This window comes from Podarcis bocagei (genome assembly GCF_964188305.1).
Source record: "Podarcis bocagei genome assembly, chromosome: 12".
Lineage (NCBI taxonomy): Eukaryota > Metazoa > Chordata > Lepidosauria > Squamata > Lacertidae > Podarcis > Podarcis bocagei.
Genome location: NC_138137.1, coordinates 44141154 through 44167932, shown reverse-complemented (window position 1 = coordinate 44167932; position 26779 = coordinate 44141154). Strand labels below are relative to the sequence as shown.

The 26779-nt window shown below is 41.6% G+C and overlaps 1 protein-coding gene across 7 annotated transcripts in view; it reads left to right on the top strand.

The window, feature by feature from the left end:
- Positions 1 to 26779, top strand: part of CUL2 (cullin 2) — a 55169-nt gene that overhangs the window by 21636 nt on the left and 6754 nt on the right. For 4 of the 7 annotated variants that reach the window (XM_081163603.1, XM_081163601.1, XM_081163602.1 and 1 more), the window contains exons 6-18: positions 1494 to 1576; positions 2061 to 2114; positions 6323 to 6419; positions 6526 to 6636; positions 7816 to 7993; positions 12544 to 12668; positions 13470 to 13577; positions 15084 to 15143; positions 16522 to 16650; positions 16757 to 16843; positions 17769 to 17921; positions 19120 to 19197; positions 26085 to 26151. In XM_081163603.1, the coding sequence (XP_081019729.1) occupies positions 1494 to 1576; positions 2061 to 2114; positions 6323 to 6419; positions 6526 to 6636; positions 7816 to 7993; positions 12544 to 12668; positions 13470 to 13577; positions 15084 to 15143; positions 16522 to 16650; positions 16757 to 16843; positions 17769 to 17921; positions 19120 to 19197; positions 26085 to 26151 (1330 nt within the window). The remainder of the gene's footprint in view (positions 1 to 1493; positions 1577 to 2060; positions 2115 to 6322; positions 6420 to 6525; positions 6637 to 7815; positions 7994 to 12543; positions 12669 to 13469; positions 13578 to 15083; positions 15144 to 16521; positions 16651 to 16756; positions 16844 to 17768; positions 17922 to 19119; positions 19198 to 26084; positions 26152 to 26779) is intronic. The other 3 variants (XM_081163604.1, XM_081163606.1, XM_081163605.1) reach the window with 3 other exon arrangements.

Below are 26779 nucleotides of genomic sequence, written 5' to 3'. Positions count from 1 at the left end.
CTATGCCTGCAACCTAACTACACTGACCTGGGAGTAAGTCCCCCCTTGACATAGCTGTCAACTTTTCCCTTTTCTTGCAAGGAATCCTATTCGGAATAAGGGAATTTCCCTTTAAAAAGGGGAAACGATGACAGCTATGCCCCTTGGGAGGAGTCATAGTTCATGTTAGAACTATTGCTGCCTGAAGGTCCCGTGTAAAATCCTCAGTATCTCCAGGTACGACTGGTAGAGATCTCTCTCTGAAACCTGGGAGAGCCACTGGCAGTTATATCAAACTAGACTCTATATAAGACACCGTCTTATAACACTGATTACTTCTGAATAGGGACGCGGGTGGCGCTGTGGGTAAAACCTCAGCACCTAGGACTTGCCGATCGCATGGTCGGCGGTTTGAATCCCCGTGGCGGGGTGCGCTCCCGTTGCTCAGTCCCAGCGCCTGCCAACCTAGCAGTTCAAAAGCACCCCCAGGTGCAAGTAGATAAATAGGGACCGCTTACCAGCGGGAAGGTAAACGGCGTTCCGTGTGCTGCTCTGGTGCCGGTTCGCCGGAGCAGCTTCGTCACACTGGCCACGTGACCCGGAAGTGTCTGCGGACAGCGTTGGCTCCCGGCCTCTAGAGTGAGATGAGCGCACAACCCTAGAGTCTGTCAAGAGTGGCCCGTACGGGCAGGGGTACCTTTACCTTTACCTTTTTACTTCTGAGTAGACATGGCTAGTTCATTGTGCAATAAGTTAGTTATCTAGTCCCTTTGATTTCAGTGGGAATTAACTTGCCCTGTTGATTTCAACTAGCTTAAGCCCAGTTAGCCATGGTTGGGCTTAGCGTTATGTGCAAAACATGAATGAGTAATCATGCAAGTGCATGGAGCAAAAATCGTGGCCACTTTGATTCCCCCCACCCCTATCCTGCTGCTCTCACATTTGCCAGAGCTCAGCTTTTGTGTCTGAACCAACTAGTGGTTTGTCTCCCCCAGACAAACCACGAGTGGTAAGGCAAGAACAAACCATGGCTATTGAGCGTACACTCAGGGGCAGCCTTAGTGTTACTACTGTTGGTTTCTTTTGCTTTGTACACATGTGCAACAGGCCAAAGAGGACCACTTTTCCTTTCTGCACATTCCAACAGTATTGTAAGGATTTTTCAAAAGATAAGTGCAGACTGGCTTTGAGTAGCCAAAGCTAATCTGAGGGGATGCTTGAGTTCGGTACTGGCTATTGTTGATCACAAGAGTTGGGAACCTGTGGCTTTCCAAATGTTATTGGACTTCAGCTCTCATCAGCCCCAGCCAGCAACACATATTTCCAAACTCTAGATTATTTTAATTTAATCTGTTGTTTTCTACATTTAAATACAATATTACCCTATTTTAATGCAATATTACCCTACTGAATCCATTAGGATTGAGCAGTTTTTAATTCTAAAAATAATCTAAAATAAACAAATGATTCATCTGTGCTTGACATGTTTCTGTTGTGCATTTTTTTCATAACAGCTAGCACTTGATATGTGGAGGAGGTTAATGATCGAGCCTTTACAGGCTGTCCTCATTCGAATGCTCCTCCGTGAAATCAAAAAGTGAGTTAATCCTTTTGTTGTTATTGTTGTTACTGCAAGTTGCCTGCTTTATATATGCTGACTTACTGTACTTACCCGAGAATTGCAATTGCTTGATTTAAGAACGTCACTATTCACTTCTTACTGTTGTTTCTTTAGATCGTAACTGGGTTTTTATATGTTGGCAACATATTCAGGGAAAGCAGAATCTTTTTTGAGACGTGAAATTGGCTCTAAAAGCAGGTAGTGTGTCCTAGCAAATAGAGGATGTTATTGGAGCCCTAAAGCCAGTGTTCATTTCTGCTACTTGCTGTGAAACCTTGATCTTGATCTAGTGATTCTGCAGTCTGGCCTAGAACATTTGAATCTATTGAATTACCAAACAAATGTTGTACTTTTAAGTTACTTCGAATTTGGCGTTATGGAGTATTGTATAAATGTTTTTCTTAAAAAGAGGACTGACGCTAGATCTAGAATTCTTTCTGAAATTCTGAATGTATTACAGAACTGAGCAGCAGTACAAGCTTCAGCTACTTCTGTCAGTCAGCCTTGTTCCAGGGTAAGGCTCTGATTGCCAGCAATGTAAAATATTGCATATTCTATAGCTTGTTAGCAAATGCATAGAAAAGCCAACCGAGTCTAACCAACCAACCTTCTATATTTCACCATGCACTGAGGTTTCTTTGTGACCTCCTGTCCCAAAGCTGCTGTCAGGTGAAACAGAATTTGCCTTATGGCTCCTTTACAGGAGTTGCAAAGAGCAGCCGCAATCCAAGGCACAATTAAGTGTGCTTCAGTCCTGCTGATCTTGCAGGTCTTCCACATGCTTAACTGTGCCCTAGGTTATATTTGGTATCATTAGCAAAAATAAATGCACAGGGACGAAGTGCCCTATAGCTGTAAGTAACTGTTTCGGGCAGATAACAGTTAAATCAAGCTTGAATGTGCTCTTTAAAGCTCACATATGGAAGTAGCTTCTCTGAGCATACGAACAGAGGATTCCCATCTTCCTGGATGGGTGTTTCGTAGAAACCAGTTCTTTTTGACAATTAAAAAAATAATTAAACTCCAGGACCAAGTCATGACACTTATGTTAATTTTAAGAAGTGCAGGAGAAGAAAGAAAAATATATACTCCCAATAGGAGTTTGCTCCATGGGGCCACTGTGAAACCTGCACTGAGGCAGAATTGTAAAGTTAGCAGTCCTGTGGCCACGATCCTGTAAAGTTAGCAGTCCTGTGGCCACGATCCTGAGTGCCGCCAGATTTGTTTTGTGTGTACTGGCATTTGCATGATCAATGTCTTCCACTAGGACATATCTTCCCCTTTTTATCCTGAATTTTAACTTCCTTTTCTTTTCATGTAAAGCTGTTCTTGATTGCTTCTTACTGTCCTGATCTAAGGTCTATAGAAGCTGCTATAGTTTGTACGGAGGACTCTTCAGGTTGGACTCTGCCTCCCCCTAATGTTTTTTCTCCTACCTAGCCTCTTGGATATTGTGCGGGTTATCAGCTTTTGTTTTGCAAATGTAAGTGTTGGTGTTTTAGTGGCCAGAAGGTTTTGTGTGTTTCGGTTTGGAACTATTGAAGGCAGAGATGTAGAAACGATATCATGTTTAAAAGATTGCAATAGAACTTTTGCATATTGGGCAGCTGGCACATGTACTGTAGTAGTTTCATGTGTTCACGTTCCCCCTTCATATACAGACAAGTGTCATATCTGATGAAGAAAAGGTTCTGATGTTTACTTCCATAGACATGGCAGGCGGTTTGTGGTCATCTTAACTGACGTGGTGAAAGGGGCGGGGGGGAAATCTTTGGATAAAAACACCTGATACTTCTTTTAGTTAAGCTCAGCCACAGACATTTCTTCACCTGTTAATGCTGCAATCCTAACCACATATAACTGGAAGTAAACCCCACTGAAATCAACAGGGCTTGTTTCTGAGTAAGCATGGTTATGATTGTGCTGTAAGAAGTTTATATGTGGTAACCTTCACATTCACAATCAGTTCCGGACTTCTAGATATGAGTAACTCCATAGAACCGAGAGTTGACAGCCCAGAGGCTTGGTTCGGTTTGAATTAGGGTTTCCCGTAGAACTGTCTGTAGATAGTTTTTTCCCCTTACATTTTTTATTATTCTTGATTTTGTTATTTATTATACTGTTCTTCAGCACACACAAAAGCCTCCCAGAATGGCTTACAATTATCAGTGAGATGACAGTTCCTCAGAAATACAATCTAAGAGGCATGACACGAAAAGAAATGGGGAGTGGGAATGACTTGGATATCCTGGAGCAATTCACTGTGCCAGAGCTTCATGTGACATAGGTTATATTTCATAAAATGTTAGAGTGGGGATAAACGCAAAGGGTCATCTAATCCAAGCCCCTGCAGTGCTGGAATTTGGTCCTAGGTAGTCACCAATTGGGACGCAGGTGGTGCTGTGGTCTAAACCACTGAGCCTAGGGCTTGCTGATCGGAAGGTCAGTGGTTCGAATCCCCGCGACGGGGTGAGCTCCTGTTGTTCGGTCCCAGCTCCTGCCCCCCCAACAGTTCAAAAGCACGTCAAAGTGCAAGTAGATGAATAGGTACCACTCCGGCGGGAAGGTAAACGGCGTTTCCGTACAGTGCTCTGGCTTCGCCAGAAGCAGCTTAGTCATGCTGGCCACATGACCCGGAAGCTGTCTGCGGACAAACACCGGCTCCCTCGGCCTATAGAGCAAGATGAGCACGCAACCCCAGAGTCGTCCGTGGCTGGACCTAATGATCAGGGGTACCTTTTACCTTTAGTCACCAATTAGAATTGTGTTTTGGACTTGGTTCTATGGAACTTAGCATCTCCTTGTGACAGTGAGCCAGACATTGTCATGCAGGTTTGCGGCTTGAAATAACAGTGCATCTCACCAAGAGAAGAGGCAACCAGTCACGAGGAAGCACTCCATTTGGCTCTTTCTAGTTGTTTTGTGGCTCTTTCTGTGACAGTCTCATGCTTGCGTGTACTGTAGTCAGGGAAAGGTTAGCACAGGCATAAGTGAGAGACCAAGGAACAAATCTGGAGAACAAAAGTTATACCTAACTGATTATCTTCTTAGGTTATGATTCAGTTGGCCTCAAGTTCACTCCTGGACGGGGAGGAAGAGGCATGCTGGCAAGAGTTGTAGTTTATACATTTGCCTGCCTCGAATGAAGCTCTTTTTCTGTTTTGAAACTACTATAGGGAAGCCTAAAGCAAGTCCCTCTCAGATTTTAAGACACTTTTGGATTTGCCATTTACTTGGGTTTAATTTTTGTCATTTAGAAGCCCACCTTCTGCTTTTTTGCTGCCTGTTCAAGGAAGGTGGGAGGAAACTGAAGATCTGCTGCTTGTTGCTTCCAAGCCATTAGGTCAATTTTGTGTCTGTTTATTTTCGCACTGTTCAGTCTCGAGCGTACCAGTTTTGGTGGCAACACTGCTTTCAAGTTTTAATCTGCTTGGCATAAATAAGAATGTAAGGTCAGTGTAAGGTGTCAGCTGTTAAACATCGAAGCCATCCTTTCCCCCTCTTCCTGTTCTTAATATGTGGTGGAATGAAAACACATTTTTCTTGACTCTCTTCCCGCTGTTGTGCACTTTTGCCTGCATCATATAATGGTGTCAGAACTCCTTATCCCTAGCCTGCAATGTGGGACGTAGTTGGAATATTGTACAGTATACCTTGAACTTTCTCCTCTTTCTTGGTCTACCTTGCTCTCCTCCACTCTTCTCTCTCTCATGCTTTTGCCTCATCTTGAAAACATTTTAAAAGGAAAAAGTGGACTGCTGCTTGTTCAACCCACCCGCTGCAGGTCACCCTCACCTGTTTATCAGGTGTGGATGCTCATTGCCCTCTGGCGAGAAGGACTCTCAGAAGCCTCAATTGCATTGTAGTTTGGATAATAAAAGAAATATTTCTCCTAATGTTTTTTTCCTCCCCTTATCCAAATCTTGTGTGCAAGTGAGGCAAGACTCTGCCTGCTCCCGCTAGCAAGAAAGCCATGCTTTCTGGAAAGCTTGAATAATTGATAATAAGGAGAAATTGAGGCTTCCCTTCTGTTCTCAGTAAGAAATAGCCCAGCTTCTGCCTCCCTGAGCTCTGGCCAAGAAATCCAAAGGTGATCAAGAAGCACTTTATAAATTTTAAAAAATAAAATTAGGTGCCAAGTTCCATTTCAAATGAAATATGCTTGGTTAGCATTACAGAAATAGTATTTTAAGATAGTATTACATTTTTTGTGGTGGTATTAAACAAGCACAGTTAAATAATTTTAAGGTAAACGCACTAACAAAGATTACCTGTATTTTGGTTTCGGCTGTTTTGCATTGAGAGGTCTTAGTGCTGCAGAAGGGGTGGGAATGGGGAACGAGATCCAAAGACTTTGCCTGAGGATTGGGAGAGTACAAGCCTGCACTTTAAAATAGGTGTCAGTTTGCATTTCGCTTTTTCCACTAATGAAGTGCAGTCAATGCGGTTCCCTCCAGATGCTGCAGTCCAGCCACTCCCACCAGCCCCAGCCAGGGAGCTTAGAGGTTGTAGCCCCATAACATGTACAGAGCCCCACACTGGCTACCCCTGCATTACATATGCACTCCCCAAAGGGTTTGTGAATTGAACAGCGCAGACAGCAGACTGCTTGGTCCTTGAAAAGGCTACCAACAGCCAGGCCTATTTGTCTTTCTGGTTTTGAAGTCTGGACCATGTGTAAAATTGCATGCATTATGAAAGCTTCTTTTTTCCACCTTTCAGTGATCGCTGTGGAGAAGATCCAAATCAAAAAGTAATCCATGGGGTTATTAACTCCTTTGTTCATGTTGAACAGTATAAGAAGAAATTCCCTCTGAAGGTAAAAGATCCTTTCTCTTTCTTTTTTTCTTTCGTTGTCTTGGCTTATTGTGGCAATTGTTCCATCCCTTGCCTTATTTGTACTTGATCACCCTCTCTTGTTTTAGTTTTATCAGGAAATTTTTGAGTGCCCTTTTCTGAATGAAACAGGGGAGTATTATAAACAAGAAGCTTCAAATTTAATGCAAGAGTCAAACTGCTCACAGTATATGGAAAAGGTAAGACACTCATATTTATGTGCAGCATAGATGCCAATTATTCAGTGTTCCTCAAGAGAAAATATACACCAGTTCATTGGTTTCTGTACATCATAGGCAGGGCCATCTTGGGGAGTATGGGGTGACTGCCCTGGGCCCTGCACTTTAGGGGTTCTGCACCTCATGCCAGTGACCATCGTTCACTGCCAGCGCTTTTGCCTCTTTCTCACCTGTGGGAGGCTTTGTACCATCTCCCTTCCTTGAAAAAGGAAGGCAGGGAGGAGGTGGGTCCCCCTTGTATATACTGGCACTGCCAGGAAAAGGAAAAATATAAGCCAGGATACAGGTTGCCACCATTAAAAGACAGCTAAACAACTAAAATTAAGGCAAATGGGAGGGGCTAGTATACTCCGCAAGTTATGTTCATAGGATCATGGAAAGAAAGCACTTTGCATTCTGTAAACTTTATCATACGGGGGTCATTTGACCCCTGGATTGGCAGCTTCCATGGCAAATGAGAAATGTGGGTGAGCAACCTGTGTGGCAGTGGAACTTGACCATTTTCAGGGAAGAGGCTCAGCTTTCTTGCCCCCTAGCAAGGTGAAATGCTAGCCTTGGGTTTTGGAGTTGTGGACCTTGGCCCGATTGATTAAGGCACTTAACATGCTCCTCATATTCAGCCACCTGCCACCAGGCAGCGGAGAAACCCAAAATAGGGCTGCTAAAGTTGATCTGAGTGCTAAAAGTTGTTTGGTAGGGTGAAGAGGATATCCATTTGCAATGGAGATATCTAGCAACTGATTGCTTTTTTATTTTTCTAAGTAGGTTCCATTCTTCAAATGCAGCTGACTTCTAATGCTGATTTATAAGAGAGATATTCAGAAGGCCTATTTCCATTCAGAGATCTCATGCTATCCATATGGACAATCATGCATAGCTGATGATAGTTGAGAGAACTTAAGAAGATTGCAATAAATTTGATTAGCATCCTAAAGAGTCAGGATAAGGCCCACTGTTCTTTCCATTTCAAGAATATGAGCAATTGTGACAGGAGTTTGCAGTGTATTGGGGCATCCATTTTGCCTAAATAGTTCCCTTGGTCATACTTTGTTTCTGTTACTTTAAACTTGAATGTTTGTTCTGCCCCTAAATAACCATGCAGTGCTTCGTTTTGTTCTCCATCTCAAAAAATTCTTTTAGGTTTTATGTAGATTAAAAGATGAAGAAATGAGGTGTCGAAAATATCTACACCCCAGTTCCTATGGCAAAGTAATTAATGAATGCCAACAGCGAATGGTAGCAGATCACTTACAGTTCCTTCACGCAGAATGCCATAACATTATCCGACAAGAGAAGAGAAACGGTAAAGACATACAGGGTGATTAAGTTTGAATTCAAAATATAATATACCTTCTAAATATTTTTAATTGAATTTATAGTCACTTATGTTGTTTTCTAGTATAAATAAGCGTAGTGATCCAGGAAGGGACGTTCTCGAGTATCTCGATAGGGGGGAACCCTTTTGGCTCCACAGAGTAGATCCTTGTCAGGATCAGCCTCATGGGTCAGAATTGACAAGTGGGCAGCCTACCTACCTGCTTATCACATGATGTCATTATGATGTGACATGATTAACAAGAAGGTTTTCCTGCACACCAGAATCTCTTGCGGGGCTTCCAAGCACCCATTTCCGCTAAGGGAAACCTGACAAAGAAGGCTGCAATGCTATCAATGTTTCCCACTTCTGAGAGAAGGGGAAACTATGGACCTACACTTCGTCCAAGGGCTTTGGTGGTGTTGTGCAGGAAGCATCTCCTCAGTGCTGCTCAGTCAACACCTGTGTGGGGAGTAAACCTGCATTTGTCCATGCCTATAGGTCCTTCATGCACCCATTGCAGATTCTCTTCCTTTAGAGCTAGGAACCACCAGTATGGTGCCTTTGAACAAAACTCCATCCAGCACATACATGTCCCCTGCAAAATAGTTCTCAGGACTTCATGTGTTTTCCACATCCATCGGAATTGATTACTTGTATTATTTGTTTCAAAATAATACCCTGAGCTTGTGGCCCTTGCAGTTATGGACCACATCTGGTTAGAGACCAGATTTTCTTGTACTACTCCAGAATCTGAATTTGCCTCAGTCTTAGTCCCATCATAAGCTCTGGGCAAAGTGTCTTCAGTTACTAAGCATTTACCAGAGCTATATTCCGGTTGCAAATCATCTGATTGTAATTCAGAAAACAGTCTGTCTAACCTGGAAGATGTTGCTGCTAAACTCCATTTTGCAGCGCTACCAATTGCTTGTGGTCTGCTTCTGCCAATATTGGTTGTTCATATATTAAAATAGGAAATTATTTTGCATTTTGCTATGCCCATAATTTTTTGCTAGTCCTATTTAGCTGCTGGTGGTAGCATATTAGTGATTGCTTGGGTTCTTTTGGGATCAGTGTTACTTTTCTCCTAGGTGGATTATTTCCTTAACTCTAAATCTTCATTTTTGTCTATTTCAAGCCAGCTTTACAAGCTCTTTCCAGAGCCTTCTGTAGTCTCTGATTATGTTCATCTAATGTTCTCCTCCATATCAGAACAGCATTGATATAAACTTTAGTACCTTCAGGACCTTCAAAGATTTGTTGTATCTTTCTATGAAAGTGTTCAGAGGTGGAACAAATTCCAAAAGGCAATCTAGTAAAGCAATGCCTACAAAAAGGAGTTTTGAAAACATACAGTCATTTACTATTTTGTTCTAGGGGCACCTTCCAGAATCCAGAAGATTCATTCAAATATGAAATAAATGTTGCACTTGCCATTTAACCAAAGACTTCCTCTCTAGTAGGAATTGGAAAAAGTTCTCTCAACTTATTTGTTCAGTTCTTTAGGATCCAGACACAGCCGTAGGGATCCATCTTTTTTCATAACTATGACTAGAGAATGAACCCATTCTTTGGGTTCTTCAGCTTCCTGTATAATGTCAAGTTTAATTAGTCTATCTAGTTCCTCTTTTATCTCTAAGAGCCAGCCGGACATTCCTGGATGCATGTATAACTTGAAAATAGGGTTCAGACAGTTTCTTTTATAATCTGTTGAGAGCTTACCAATGCCAATAAAGACACATGATCTTCAGTGTTCATGTGTCCCTGTCATTCTGCACTGTACAGCTTCTTAATAAAATCTATAATCTGACATGTTTTTCAGTCCCAGTATAGGTATCCCATTTCCAGCAACAACAACTACACATGATAACTTTATCATTTTGTTGCTTACTTGAACATCAGTTTTCCAAACTCCCCTAGTTCAAATAAGCTTTCCACTTTTAAGTTTTAAGTTGGAGCTATTTGCATGCTGTGTGGCTTGGCTTTCTCTCCCAAGTCTTTCACAGCAGCCTCAGATACAGATACATTTACTTGAGCTCCAGTATCCAATTTGTAAGTAACAAAAGTCCCATTTGTATTCAGAGTCCAGTCCAGTAACTGAATCCTGATGCCTCTGGAAGACTTCCCAAATAAAAGTTTTCTCCTGTGCTGGTGCTGTAATCCTCTTTGTTTCGATCTGAGCCCAGTCTGTGCTTGCTTTCAAACCTTTGCAAAGTGAATTTGTTCTTTGCAAAAGTTGCAGGTCTTTCCAAATGCAGGACATTGGCTGGGTCTATGTCTGCTCCTACAGTGTGAACGCTCAGTTATGCAGGAATTGCCAGAAAGAGGCGCCATCCAACCGCCTTTGGGACTGCACTCTGGGTTTGTGTTGGGTTTACTCCTTGGCCTTTTCCTCTCCTGATGATGTCCCACAAGGCAGTGGGATGCGGATTATTTCTCAGGATTTACTCCCGAAGCCTTTCTCATGATTGAGTATAGCCACAAGGCAGCCAAGGTTTAAGATGAGAGTTTTCTTTCTCCTAGATGGGCTACCTTTCCAGGTTGATGAGCCCCATCTGTCCCTCACTTCTCTCTACAGCACCTACAGAAACCACATTCTTGACCTTTGGACCCTCTACTGGTCTTGTCTATTCTGTGTGGCAGATTGACTGGACAAGTCCCTAATTTACCAAGGGTTTAAGACCCATTGGCTACCCTTACTTGGTTTAGCTGGCCGGTCGTAGCCATTCCTGGGGTGTGTTGCACGCCAACAGTTCTAGGAACCACAGGTGAGAGTTGAGTCCAGGGTGGGGACCAAAGGTGGACAAACTACCCCAGAAACAGCACAATGGGTCTCCCAGCAGACGTACTCCCCCTCCCCCAACACCCCACATACCCCTCCAAAATTACATGTCTTGCTTTACAGTCTAAGATGTGCAATAAAGGATTCAAATGTTTCCCCATCCTTTTGTACTCTCCTATGAAACTGGTATCTCTCAAAGTTTTCATTTGTCTGCAGCATGGTCTCATAATTAGCTAGTTCTTCACTCAGTTGCAAATTGAGTGAATAAAGCTAAGGCCTCTCACCTATCAATATTTAGAAAACTAGCTGCCTTCTGCTCTCCATCTTTCTCTGTAGCTCCACTTGCTTTCACAAAGAGGTCAAAATCTTGCCTGAATCTTATCCAGTACTCTGCTGCATTCCTGGAGCAAGCAGGAGGTTCTGGAGTTACTAGATGCTCCATCTTTTTTTCTTATTAAAAAATAAATCTCCCTCTCTCCCTGGTCTTTTGTATCTTTTACACCTTCTTTGTTACTCTGTGCAGTCAGTCTGGCCTGCGCCCAACCACTTCTGGTGCCATGTGTTATTCTTTGATTAATAACTTTCAGAATCCAGGATGTCCATAAACATAATATAAACTTTATTAACTACTTACAAAATGAGGAGTCTCTGTTAAAGGAAGCTATAGCTTCTCTATTGCTGCATCATTCTATCCAGAGGCCCCTTCCAGTCTCACCTGACTTGCTTAAGCACAACCCACTTAAAGGGATAGTGTCCTCACAATAAGCTTCCTTATCGCAAGTAATCTCAATAACACAGGGTTGTCACCTACTGAGGTCTCCTGTGAGTATGACTAGCACTGGAAGGAATCCACATATACTTGATGATTCAGTATCCCAGCTCAGCAATCTGTTCCAGGGCAATTCTGTCATTTTGTCTATAGCATCATCTCACACATCGTAACAAAGTTTCATAGTATTTTCTAGCAGGAACATTGGTAACAATATATTCACACATTCCTTTAAAGCAATTCTGTAAGCAACTTCTCTTTCTGATACATAACATCCATACAGAATTCAATTTCTGAATACATCAAAGGTTTAGAAATACACCTTGAAGCTAGAAGAAGGTTGTGCTGTTATTGCCCATGTTAGGAAGCAGAGGTGGTGAGCCTGTGATTCTCTTGATGTTGATAGACTACAATTCCATCATCCCTGAGCATTGGCCATGCAGGCTGGGCCTGATGGGAGTTAGAGTGCAACGATGTCCGGAGGACCACAGGGTCTTCACTGGTGCTGTTTTGAGTGACTTACGATAGCTTAACCAGTGCTTGCTCAGGTGGTGGTGGTCTAGGATATGTAAAGGAATGAGAATGGGGGGGGGGGTGTTCCTAATTTTTGTAAGCTGCTCTGAACGCCTTTCTGCTTTAATTTCAGTTAATTTTCATATTAATTACAGCAGGCATGTCCAGCTCCCTAGAGACTGCCATCTACTCCCAGTATAAAAAAAAACTGGCAGTGATTTGACCAAAATGGTTGCGCTTTTTTTGGGGGGGGGAATCAATCAGGATAATGGGATTGACCAGGGACGTCCCGTAATCGACCAGTCGGACACCCCTGAATTACAGCATAGTCTTGACCACAGCCTCCCCTTTCCCTGTTGCTCTTTTGCCAAATTTGCATGCATGTGGTGCCTTCATTTTTCAGTATCATTATGCTGTTTAAACATTCATGTTGTTATAGTGATTTTTTTTTTAGTACATCTGAAAACCTGGACCTTCCTTTTTTTGCAGACATGGCAAATATGTACACGTTGCTTCATGCTGTGCCAAGTGGATTACCTCATATGATTCAGGAACTACAAAATCATATCCATGATGAGGGCCTTAGAGCAACCAGCAATCTCTCTCAGGAAAACGTAAGTTTTGTCTTCAATGGGAATAGTGTGGAATTTCTGATCAATCTAAGCATAAAGATGATGTTGGGAAGTTAGGGGGGGAGGGTGCTTCTATAAGGTTGTCGCCATTTAGTCTATACTAAATCTGTATGCTTTCTTTGCTGCCATTTTTGTTTTTTCACAAGAGCTAGTGGTTTAGCATACAGTGGAATAGAAACTATTATTATAGCCATGGCATTCCTTTATTACTGAACACGTAATCAGTGTAAGAAAGTCTACTGTGTTTCTGACCCTGCCAAAAATGATTACATGGTAGTAGTGCTCCTCACTACTCTTTCTAACACAGCGTGAAATCTGACATTTCTTAATATGCTCATGTGTCCTTTAGTATTCACGCACCCAAGGAACCAATAGGATGGAACTAGCTTAAAGTAAATGAATTTATAGCTGCAGTTTGCTGCCAATCCTTCAAGAAGACAGGTGCAATCACTACATTTCTGTATGAGACATGTAACTGTACTTATTGCTAGCGTAAACTAATGCAACATGTGAATTCTGTGATGCACAGTTGTGTAAACTGAGTACAGCAAATATTCCCTGGAGGTTGTATTATTCTGTTACATTTTCACACTCTAGTACCTGGGAATAAGCCACATCAATTCCAGTAGGACTTACTTCTGAGTAGACATTATAGGGCCTATGCTGCACTTCACATTTTCTCTCTGGCATAATTCCCAATACCTTTTGGCCAAGCAAAGTGCCTGTTTGTAATATTACTCTGTTGCATTTGGAAAAAATACACACCTGTGATTCTATCCTCAGATGCCCACTCAGTTTGTGGAGTCAGTGTTGGAAGTACACAGTAAATTTGTTCAGCTCATCAGCAGCGTTTTGAACGGTGACCAGCGATTTATGAGTGCCCTTGACAAGGTAAGCCTAGTGAAAAGGCTTTGTCTACCAAATAATTGTAAGGAACATAATTTATGAGGAATCCTACCTGTTGCATTGAATAGTGAGATTGAATATCAGTTGTGAATATGGCTTGATGTAACATGAATGATTTCACCTGACATAAAGTAATTGGAACAGGATGGCGATCTAATGTTTTCAAGACAATTTGGAAGCAAAATCAAATAAATAAGCACAGGTTTCCTTAAACATATAAGGCTTTGGTACATGGGTGCATAAAACCAGGTAGTGGAAACCTTTGGTCCTCCAGATGTTGTTGGACTACAAGTCCCATCAACTCTGCCCACTGACCATTACTAGGGCTGATGGCAGTTGTAGTTCAGTAAGATCAGGAGGACCATAGGTTTCCCACACCTGTGCTAAACTAATCTCCCACACTGTGTTAGATGGATAAAAGAGATAACCATTCACATGTGCTACAGGATCTAATGTCAACAAACCATTCATGGATTGTGTTTACTGGGAAACTCACAAGCATAATCCATGGTCCTGAATTACACGTGCTCATTGGCTTTTCATAGTCATCTAGAGTGGTCTGTGCATAGGTTTCTATCCTAATAAATGAGCAGTTATGGAAAATGCACACAAGTTTGGAATTGGAGGCATAGGTCAATGTCCTATACAGTACCATTGTGGTTTTTTTAATCATTCAGTTATGAGAAGTATACTCCTTTTGGTAATACAGTGTTTTAAATACTTGCATTCCTCGCTTGCAGTTACACTTAATTATCATACGATGGTGTCACATTAAAAAAAATCCTGCGTATTAACACAAAATACCTGCAAGTTCATTGCACATTGGAAGGAGACTAACTCCTTTCTAACCTACTTGTATTAGGTTTGTATCCAGTACTAGTCCTACTCAGAGTAGATCTGTTGAAGTTAATGGGCATGGCTTAGTTTTGTTTACTTCATTGGGTCTCTTCTGAACCTGTCTAGCATTGAATATAACCCACAATTTCTAAAATCTTGGAAATCTAGTTTTTGGTGTTCCTAAAACACATATCCTTTGCAGACATTGAATGCAGTCCTTAATAACAGACACCAATATTCATGTCTCCTGTCATGCTTTGCATCTAGCAAGTACCCTACTCCCCAATATTGTCCTGAGACTTTCTTAAAAGCTGTTACTTGAATGTTTCAGTCTTGAGTTAGTGGGAAGGGCTTGACTTTTCACCCTTACGTTTTACACTAGGTTTACCCAGTGGCCAGAGCAGGGGGGGTTTTGTGTTTGTTGTTTTTGTGTGTATACCTGATAAGACACTTTTGTACCTTACAGCACACTGCTAGCACCCAATAAATGTTTAGTAATTGAAAACAGTTGTGAAGAGCTTGATTTTGCCAGGATCTAGTTGAAGAAGCATGATAGAGCCTATATGTGTTTGATGGGAACCCACTTGGAATTGGCTCTGAGATTATGTATGGCAATGTGTGTGGGGCTGATATATTTCTTGTATTCCTAAATAGGCCTTGACATCCGTAGTGAACTATAGGGAACCAAAGTCTATCTGCAAAGCTCCTGAGCTGGTAAGTACCAGATACTTGTTTAAAGTGTTTAGATGTAAGCATTAACTTTATTCAGGTAACATCCTGTGGTTTTTCAAAGGCTTTTCCAGACCAGTGCATCTAAGCACTGAGATGCCCTGTTGAGGCAAAATGGTCCTTGCTTTGTCTTAACCAGGGATAGGCAACCTAATGCCCGTGGGCCGGATGCGGCCCAATCACCTTCTAAATCTGGCCAGTGGACGGTCTGGGAATCAGCGTGTTTTTACATGACTAGAATGTGTCCTTTTATTTAAAATGCATCTCTGGGTTATTTGTGGGCCCTGTCTGGTGTTTCTACACAAGTAGAATGTGTGCTTTTAAAAAAAAATGCATCTCTGGGTTTTTTGTGGGGCATAGGAATTTGTTCATTTCCCCCCAAAAAATATAGTCCATCCCACCACATGGTCTGAGGGACAGTGGACTGGCCCACGGCTGAAAAAGTTTGCTGACCCTTGGTTTAGAGAATGCAAAGTGCTTTCTTTCCATGATCCTATGAACGTAACTATGTCTGTTTGTCAATTTATAGTTTGTTTGTTTATTTGATTGTATGTTTGTTTGTTTATTGGTTGGTTGGTTGGTTTGATTTCCTGGCATAAATGTATCTATTTTAAAACAATAAAGATATACATTTAAAAAAAAGAAAGGTTGCTGATCCCTGGTCTTAACATACAACCATGGGGGGATGCCTGTGTGCCCTCCAGATATTGTAGGATGCCAGCTCCCGTCAGCTCTAGTCAGCATGGCTGGTGGTAAACCAGTATCATTTAGAAGACTGCAGGTTGCCCACCCTTGACTTACAAGCCTGTTTTTAAGAATAACTGAAAGTGTATGTGAAGCTCTTTGGACACTTGATCTGTGCACTCTTAAAAGTACTTGCCATGGCACGTACCTTTTCCAAAAGAAGACACAACTATGCTGCCTTAACTACGTTGTTAAAGGTAAAGGGACCCCTGACCATTAGGTCCAGTCGTGGCTGACTCTGGGGTTGGGGCGCTCATCTCGCTTTATTGGCCGAGGGAGCCGGCATACAGTTTCTGGGTCATGTGGCCAGCATGACTAAGTCACTTCTGGCAAACCAGAGCAGCGCACGGAAACGCCGTTTACCTTCCCGCCGGAGTGGTACCTATTTATCTACTTGCACGTTAACGTGCTTTTGAACTGCTAGGTGGGCAGGAGCAGGGACCAAACAACAGGCGCTCACCCAGTTGCAGGGATTCGAACCACCGACCTTCCGATCAGCAAGCCCTAGGCTCAGTGGTTTAACCCACAGTGCCACCCGCGTCCCCAACTACATTGTTAGTTCCCCCCTTAATACTATTCTGCTTGACGAATGTCCTTTTCTTCTTTCTTTACACTTGAGCTGGCCAAGTATTGTGACAACTTGCTAAAAAAATCCGCAAAAGGCATGACAGAAAATGAAGTAGAAGACAAACTTACTAGCTTCATTACTGTTTTCAAATACATTGACGACAAAGATGTTTTCCAAAAAGTAAGTAATCGCTATTTTTAAAATTATTTATATTCTGTTTTTTCCTTTTCTGGGAGAGTGTCTTGAAATGCAAAGAAATCTGAACTCTTGCTCTTCTTCTATACAGTTCTATGCCAGAATGTTGGCAAAACGACTTATACATGGTTTGTCTATGTCCATGGACTCTGAAGAAGCTATGATTAACAAATTGAAGGTAATTTCCAGCTTACTAGAACAGTAAAATCAACAGTCCAGCAGTAGCCGTTCTTGACACTTTTAAGCTGCTACTAAGCTGATTCTAAGGAAATGTCCCTAAACATGCTTAGAATCTGACCTAATTTTAGGAACCTGCTTTTAATTGTGCTTATAAAATCATACGATTGCAACCCCCCCCCCGAAAAGCTTCTGGTGGGATTGTCCAGTCTGTACGTTTTATCTGAGAATTAGCTAGCCGATGCTTGTCATTTTAAAAACCAACCAGCAGATGGTGCCCCAAAGCTGCAAGCTGACAAATTGCATTCCTTGCCATTCTCCGTACAGCTGAGATGTCCAGATGTTATTGGAGCCTCATCTCCTGCCAACCGCAGCCTGCCTGGCCAATGGCTATGGGAGTTGTTGTAGTACAACAACGTGTGGTCACAGCTTCCCCACCCGTTGTGGAGCTTTTGCTGCCTGAAATATGTATCTAAATTTTGTCTGCTACCACAGTCTGGTTCTGCAGAGCTCATCAGCTGGTATCTTGGGAACAGCCAAAACTAGTCCTGGTACTGCTGCGATCAGTGTATACATGGCTGTTGGTTCTGTTTGTTGAGCCTCATGGCACCACTTAGGTTGAGCACCTCCTTGCCCTCATGCCTAAAGCCCTTTTAGGTGGTTTTCTGGATTACAGTCAAGGTTGTGAGCATATCTGCTATTATCAGGTAGCTTTTAAAAGAGAAATACGATTGCAACCCTAGTGTCACCACACCTCCAACCTCCAAGTGCTGGAGTGGTTTTAAAACTTGTCCTCAAAAGTAGAGATGGTGTGCCTGTTCAGTATTTATCCTGTAGCTCTTTAAAACAAAAGCAGGCTACTCACTTGCTGACTGTCTATGTGTGCCTTAATTACAAATCTTGTGTGTGCATTTTTTGTTTTCCAGCAAGCCTGTGGTTATGAGTTTACTAGCAAGCTCCATCGAATGTATACAGACATGAGTGTCAGTGCAGATCTTAACAACAAATTCAACAACTTCATAAAAAATCAGGACACCGTTGTAGATTTGGGAATTAGTTTTCAGATATACGTTCTTCAGGTATTTGAGGCATGTGTGCATGTGTGTGTGTTGCTTCATTTCAAATAGCCTTCTTCATGTGTTCAGGGTGAACACATGTGGCCTTAAAGTGGAGATAGGGCGTGGGAGTGAGCATGCAGGCCTTGCTGCTAATATTGCTGTGCATGCCGGTTCCAATTCAGACATCATCATCATCAACATTATTTATTTATTTATTTATTTATTTATTTATTTATACCCCACCCATCTGGCTGAGTTTCCCCAACCACTCTGGGTGGCTCCCAACCGAATATTAAAAACACAATACAGTACAGCATTAACATTAAAAACTTCCCTAAATAGGGCTGCCTTCAGATGTCTCTTAAAAGTAAAATAGTTGCTTATTGCCTTGACATCTGCTGGGAGGGCGTTCCCACATTCAGTGCGTTGGGGCTGAGGTTTGCATGTGCATAGTAACTCGCTCCCCACTTTAAACCCATATGTGTTCACTCTGAATGTCTGAATACAGTTAGTGTGGCCAAGCTGTATGTGTGATAGGGAGCAGCACTTACGAAGGAGCAACTGGGAGCGTGTTCAAAACTCCCAGGTGTCCCTGTATAATTGTGTCCAGAAATGCAGGTATGGGGTAGATGGGTGTGGCTTGTGGGGTATGTCGTTGCAGGCCAAATTGGGACTCACATTAGTAGGCCTGCTTTAAACCAAGGCTTGAAGCATTTCGCTTAACTCCGGGAACAAGGTGGCAAGAGCAGAAAAGCAGAGTGATCACAACCAGGTATAGCTTGGATGGATGCAGTATGGGAGGATAAACAGTATGTGCCTGAACAGTCAATCTCTAGTCAACCCAGCCTTCCTGCCTTGGTTGCTAATAGGGAAAGCAGCCATAGTTTTCAGCCTGTAGCAATCAAGGCTGAAACCCTTATTAGCTGGCTTTGACAGATGGGAGAGTCCTGGCTTTCTCTGCTTTTGAGCCAGTTCTTCCTATGTGGGGAGCTTTTGTTTTGTGTTCTGAAGCTTTTTTATGGTATTCCATGGGTTTCCATTTGAACCCCATAATTTCAAATAAGGTTGCTGTGATTCAGCTTGGCTGTCATGGCTTGTGTGGGTTTATTAGGGTGGGTGTGGGTGTATGCATATGAGAGAGAGAATGATGGCTGGTTTATATGCCTTTTCTAGAAAAGTTTTAGTATAACACAATGTATTTAATGTGTTTATTTTTCAGGCTGGTGCGTGGCCTTTGACTCAGGCGCCTTCATCTACATTTGCAATTCCTCAGGAACTGGAAAAAAGTGTACAGATGGTAGGTTAGTAGGAGATTTCTTGCAGATTTAATAACTAACAGTCTTACGTTGAGAATTGAAATACTTCAACCAGCCCTCCCTGACCTGTTGCTTTCCAGATGTTGTTGGACACCAACTCCTATCGACTGTAGCCAGCATGGCCATTGGTCAATGATGATGGGAGCTATAGTTCAAACATATGTGGAGGGCACCAGCTTGTAGAAGAAAAGCCGCCTTTAACTGATCAGTGTTAGTGTAGAAATAATTCACATTGCATATAAATACAGTGGTACCTCCGGTTACAAACAATGCGTTCCGGAGGTCCGTTTGTAACCTGAAACTGCTTGTAACATGAGGCGCGCTTTTGCTAATGACGCCTCCCGCTGCTGCTACACTGCCGGGGCGTGATTTCCACTTGCGTCCCGGGGCAAAGTTCACAACAAGGGGCATCTACTTACAGGTTAGCAGAACTTGTAACCCACAGCATTCGCAAGGAGGACGGTACGTAACACTAGGTTCCACTGTAACCTAAATGCTTGTTCAGTTTAGATGCTGTCTCAAAGTGCTTTTATAGTTCTGTAAGGAACATGAGGTATGATAACTTATATTCTCCTAACAGGAAAGCACAAATCTCCTATCCTTTAATATTATGAGAATTCTCCTGTGGCATGGAAAGGGTTGATGTCCAGTCTAGCACTTCCAGATTGCCAGTAAACATACAGTGGTACCTTCGGTTACAGACACTTCAGGTTGCAGATGCTTCAGGTTACAGACTCTGCTTAACCCAGAAATAGTGCCTCGGGTTAAGAACTTTGCTTCAGGATGAGAACAGAAATCGCGCAGCAGTAGCGCGGTGGCAGCGGGAGGCCCCATTAGCTAAAGTGGTGCTTCAGGTTAAGAACAGTTTCAGGTTAAGAACAGACTTCTAGAACGAATTAAGTTCTTAACCTGAGGTACCACTGTATCTTTAAAATTCCCATTTTGATTCATTCAGATTTGAAATTTAATTGTAGTCCTCTCTAAGTTACAATGTAACCTGCAAGCATGAAAAAACCTACAAAGTATTTGGAATACTGTATACTGTCTCCAACAAGGGGGTGCATCAGTATCCTTCCAGTATATGTTGCTTGCTACATATCTTCCTATGTGTTATGATTTACAACAAGTTTATACTATTGATTAACTTGACCCCATTCTCATGGTTGTAGTATTTGCGCATTGAGACAAACCTATGTGTTCATAAGTTCATTGCTCCCCTCTGCTGCTTTTACTTATTGGCATTCCATACTCACTTGCTGAGAAATTTATCTTAATTTCTAGACCAGAAAAATGTATTTATTCCTCAGCACTGAATGCTCTGGACACTTTTTCACTGCATCTGCCCACTTTAATCTTGGACAAATAGCTGCTTAATATTTTTTTGGAGCTAATCGTGAGAAACATCCCAAATTTAGCAGCAAATACTCAGCTTTAAGCTTCTGGCAACCATTAGGAACTTTTAACACCCTGGTATATTACAACTTGAAGGTGACTGAAATTTCAGTGTTGTTGACTTTTCTAATAAACAAGGTTTTTGTATGTGGGAATATCAGTAAGATGTCTGGATAAAATGTTCAGTTTCCAAGTAGTTTGATTCAGTGTTTTTTTCCATGTGTACAGCTAGCATAAATCCTGTCTTCCCTGGCAAGCACGGTTTTTGATATTCTTCTGTATAATTTGAAAAACCACCTGTTCTTTCTGTAGGTTATAAGTTGGGTGCTTAGGAAAAGATTAGTTGTGTCATAAAACTCTTGCTGATTCTACTGAAAGATATTTTCTCTCATACTTGTGTGTGTGTGTGTGTGCGCGCGCGCACGCACATACACACACACACACACATACACGAAGAAAGAAACTGAATTCAACCCACTGGCTCATAGTTTGTCCTAACAGTTTTGAAAACACTAATTGCTACTGACATTTTATAGTTCAGAAACCCTGTTCATTCTGGGTTTTAAGAAAAAGCAAAATATATACATATTGTTCCTCCAGTGAAAATTGTTTCTTCATGTGATAGACTTTACCTCCTAAAACACGATCCAAATTACGTATGATATTTGATTGGAATATATTATTTCTAAGAGTGCTCCAATTTCCATCACTTCATTATGGGAATATCTTTTGCATCTACTTCATTGTTAGCACAATTGTCTTAAGAGTTCACATGTCATGTTTAGTGTCAGGGTTTATTTTTTCTTTCTTTCTGGCAACTTTGATTAACAGAGATTGGGTCATATTCCCATTATTAGAAACCATGAGACACATCTTTCTGTCTGCATTGTGCATTTTATAGCCAGAGAATTCATTCTTGAACATAGTTCCTGATTTCCTGTTGCTTTTGTGGCAATTTGGGGGGAAAGATGGATTTTCCTTTTAAAACAGCCTTGTACTTGCAACCTGATGTACTCCAGTTGACATAAAGAAAATACCAAGCTCTCTTAAGGACCGCCTTTTATTTTCCTCCACTTAGACAGCCATCAGCTCGGCCCTAACCTCTTGATGCAACTCGGTGGCACCAAGGGAAGAGGCCACTCTGTTTCCAAGTGACTAGTTAAATGAAAAGAATCCGACCAGTTCTGTGTTGTTTGCAGGTCTTGGATGGCTGCTGAATATCTTTTCAGATCTCTGGGGAAAGGAGTAGTCAGCCTTCAGACTGGAAGTTACTTCCGTTGTGGCACGTACACAGAACTTGTCAGATAAAATGAATTTGACACCCATCTGCTAGGGAACCTTTTCTCGTTCCCTAAGAAGTCAGAAACAGTTTAGCTTTCCCCTTCCACCATCATTCATTTTCTTTTTGTAAAAACTGCTTTTTTCTCCCTAGCACTATCAGGATTGGTGGGTTAGACATAGTGGAAGAATGGGAAGTATCTGCTCTTTGCCCATGAGGTGATTTTTCCCATGGAGTCTTTAAAGTTCCTGTTTGCTGCTAGGCTGTTAACTGTTTAGGGAAGTTTTTAATGTTTGATGTTTTATCGCTTTATTATTATCATTATTAATATTATGTTGGCAGCTGCCCAGAGTAGGTGGGAAAACCCAGCCAGATGGGCGGTGTGTGTGTGTGTGTGTGTGTGTGTGTGTGTAATATTATTTATTATTAAATGTGGATGCTTTAGAGTTTTGGAAGAATCTGCTCGGAGAGTATGAGGTACTCTCTGCCTTTATAGGCTGGGGGCCTGGGTACCAAGAACACTCTAAATAGCAAACTCACTTTTACCAGTGTGAGGATTGGCAGACGGCGTATATATTAGGAGACCAGGTGAGAAACATAGCTGTCCTATGATAGCAAACCTAAAAGGCATTGTTAAAGTTCCTAAACTTTTCCCATTCCTAACAGTTGGTTTTGTAGGCTTGTTCATTCCACCCTTCATGTGGTATCAGTCGTTGTGTGGTTTTGGGTTGGAAACTGAGAACTGCCACCGCTGCAATTTGTGCATCTTTTCACAAGTTCCAAGAAGTGTAGAAATCAAAGTGGCAAGGTTATGATAGTGGGTGGGAGATAATTCTTTTGGGTACAGAGAAGCTGGTCAATCCTAACTTGGGTCCCTGGTTTGTTCATAAAGGGAGGGCTTCCTTCAGGTAAGGACAGTCTTTGTAACTAATACCCAGTGCTTGAGACAGCCTCAACAACCAACCACTTTCCATCGGAGCCAACCATGTTATCTGACCATGTAAAATTCACATTTTGGCGGCTTCTTCTGCAGGCAGCATAACTAATAAATGTTCCACTCTTTTCATCCTCCATTTGCACTGGATTCCTGCCTCCTAATACGTTGGGGCTATATGGTCTCCCCTTCAACTCCCCCTCCTGCCCTAAAAAGTTGAAATAAAAAGACAGCAGATACTATCACAGTATTGTTGGACTTTTGCTGCCATTCCTTTCTAACCTTCCACCCGGCATGCTTGGTAGGGATGCGGGAGAGGGACTTCTCAGTGGCTTGTCCCAGATTTTGCAACTCCCTAGAGAAGCTAGAGGGACGCGGGTGGCACTGTGGGTTAAACCACAGAGCCTAGGACTTGCCAATCAGAAGGTCGGCGGTTCGAATCCCCGCAACAGGGTGAGCTCCCGTTGCTCAGTCCCTGCTCCTGCCAACATAGCAGTTCAAAAGCACGTCAAAGTGCAAGTAGATAAATACGTACCGCTCCAGCGGGAAGGTAAACAGCGTTTCTGTGCACTGCTCTGGTTCGCCAGAAGCGGCTTAGTCATGCTTGTCACATGACCCGGAAGTTGTACGCCGGCGCTCCCTCGGCCAATAAAGCGAGATGAGTGCTGCAACACCAGAGTCGGTCACGACTGGACCTAATGGTCAGGGGTCCCTTTACCTTTTAGAGAAGCTAGACAGGCTCCCTCCTTGTAGTCCTCCTGCCGGCAGTTTAAGACTTTCTTTTTTATCCAAATAATTGTTACTGGTTTTCATGTAAATACAAGAAAACATATAACTGCAGCAACTTGTCGAGTGGTACATTCTTACTAAGTTTCATATGCAGTTAACTGGGCATCAGGGTTAAGACTTTCTTGTTCCAATAGGCTTTTGGAAACTGGCTGCTTATAATGAGAGAGCTGGTGCGCTGCTGTTTTTATTGTAATTATTGGTAAAGTGGGGAGGCAGCCGAGATGCATTTCAGACATCGTGATAGCCTATTGCTGTATTTAGCTGCTGATATATGATGTTTTCGAAAACCAGATATTGACCCAATCCTGAGAAGCAGAAATATGTTGTGTGTTCTTACAGATGGGCATGGGAAGTTAGTAGGAGATTTTAGTACTACAAACTGGTATGAAATGCACCACATTAAAATGCTATGGTTAGTAGGAACAGCTTGATACCAGTGGACTGTCCAGCATGACTACAAAGGGATACTGCTTACTTTTCTGTGTACATCCCTGGGGCCAGATGCTGCTACATAGTGAATGGTAATGACGGGACTGATGCACAAATTGTTAGTTGACATCAACCTTTCTTGCAGATTTGCAGAATTGAAATGTTAGCAACAGCCTTAATAAGGGCTTAACTCTGTGCTATTTAAATTGTCATTTTAATCAGTGATTTGCTTTCTAAATCCCGCTTTCTAATTTATTTGATCAGACAAAATTAACTAATGTACTTAGAATTTAGATAGAGTTTGCCTTTTTCTGAGCTGGTTTCAGACAGGCTTCAAAGGAAAAGGGGAGGCTCTGAAATGGAAAGTCTCCTGTGCCTTTTCTTTTTATGAACCTCCTTGTGTCAGTGGGAGATGGCCCCAATAAATTCTAACCCCTGAGGCTTGTGAATTAAATTAGACCGGGGTTTTTTGATGTTGCATTAGCAATCTCCACTGTAGCTATCAGTTTTATTTAATGAGCAATTAATATAAGTAATGAGTGATAAATGTTTCTTAATAGGAAAGATATGAAATACAGTTCTAAAGGCTATTACTTGAATAGTTAACGTGTACATTTGACTTTCATGAATATCTAGTGCTTAATTCCCATAATAAACCTTTATTAATTATCATTAGAGAATTATTAATATTTTGGTTTATCATTTAGTATATCCTTTAGTATAGCATGAGGCATTCTTTGGATTTGCTTGAAGAATTGCAGGCTTTTCTCCCAATTCCTCCTTTAACAAAAGACAGAATGTTCACAGTTCTGTTGTGGTGTTTAAAGATTCTGTGGCCGGTTTCAATAATATGATTTCACCTTCTTAGGAAATAGACTAGTGTGTGGTATTACATTCTACCATCTCTGAAGATACTGCTGTAGTTAGTTAGCTCAAAGTATGGGGGGAAAAGGAACTAGGAATACTCCTCTTGAAATTTTGTAGTCCTCTTATCCATGACTTCCTCTGAATTTAGAGCTTACCTAGCAGCTTTTGAAGCTAATTCTTAGAGTTAAGGGACCCTTAAACAAAGCCTGATTTGCTGGCTCCTCTAGTGACCTTTTTGCTGTCTTCCAAGAGGGACTCAATGGGGTGCTCAGGAGTTACCAACACACATTTCCTGAGAAACACTGTCAGTCACCCAGCAAGTCTAAGCTTTAAGAAGAGCGGGAACTGCCTTCCTCTCAAGTTGCTTGCTTGAAATTGCTTCATGTGTGTCTTAAGGAGCTAGTTACTTTCATCTCAGGGTGGTGGCTGGTCATATTAAAAATCTATATAAAGTGATTAGCTATGAATAAATAAATAAGGTATATTCTGCAGTGAAATGCTAATAGATCCAGATAAAGGTACATGTCAATAATTGTACTAATTAAAGTTGGTAGTAATAATAGTAATTATTATTCTTATTAAACTGTATTATCCGCCCATCACCATCAGGTCCCAGGGCAGATTACAGCAATTTAAACTTCAATATTAAAAAATAGTTAAAACAGATTAGTCAAAAGAAGGTCCTGAAAATGCATAGTGTCAAAAGCCAGAGTAAAGATTCATGTCTCCAGCATACTATGTTGAATTTAACACCCAAGAGGGTCTGTAGGAAAGGAGGTGATATTTCAGAAATCATTGAGTGCTGGTAGCGATGCAACACACACACACACACCCCAGTTCTACAGTGGTTAAAATGTTGTATTCGGATGGGGAGTAGGATGATTAAAATGTTAAACTCTTAATAAATATTCTTGCAATGCAGGGGGTTTGACTAGATGATCCTCAGGGTTCCTTCCAACTTTACAATTCCATGATTCTGTGTTTGCACTTTCTTTGTAATTGGATGTTTTTGCTTCATGAGTTTACAAGCTTATGTTGCATTATAGCTGACATTTGAAGAAGGTTCATTGTATTATTATTCTAAGCTCTGCACTAACCAGAATTCTTTGTCTTGAGGTATTTGGCTGAGGACTTAATCTCTTAAAATATTTGACCCAAAGAATGATTTTGTTTTACAGTTTGAATTATTTTACAGTCAGCATTTCAGTGGGAGGAAACTCACCTGGCTTCATTATCTCTGCACAGGTAAAAATAAGTGTGCATGCTTTTTACCTTCTGGAAACTTCTAATATGCTAATGCTAGTTTTTTATTATTGGAACCCATAAATCCTTTGGAAGATTAGTAAATTTTTAAAAACCCTCTTAAAATTACTTTCGTTGACATTGTTAATATGGTTGTGCTGATTTAGCACTAATAGGTATCTTAATTTCATCTCCTTTGAAGCTTGCCTGTAGGATTTATAGCTTTACAGATTGTATCTTTGCGATATTAACAGAGTGTTCTCCAGAAATGAGTTGTATTTCGAGACAGCCTTTTGGAAAACACCCAGTTATTAGAATAGGTTGAAAAAAGTAAAATGTTAGCATAAGATTCAGTTTGATTATACAGGCAACTCGGCATAGTTTGATTCTTCAACAGTGCTTTGAGCTGGAACAGTTTAAGGTCCTTGTTAGCAAGACCTAGAAAGCTGGGACAGAAGGGCATTATGGAAGTGTGTGTACAAGGAACAAATTAATGCAGACACCGGGAGACAGGATTGGGGGGTAATGGATGTGGATATGACTACACTAAATGAAAGAATATAAGAATAGCCCCACTGAATCAGACTGGCAGCTCATTTGGTCCAGCATCCTGTTCTTACAGTGACCAACT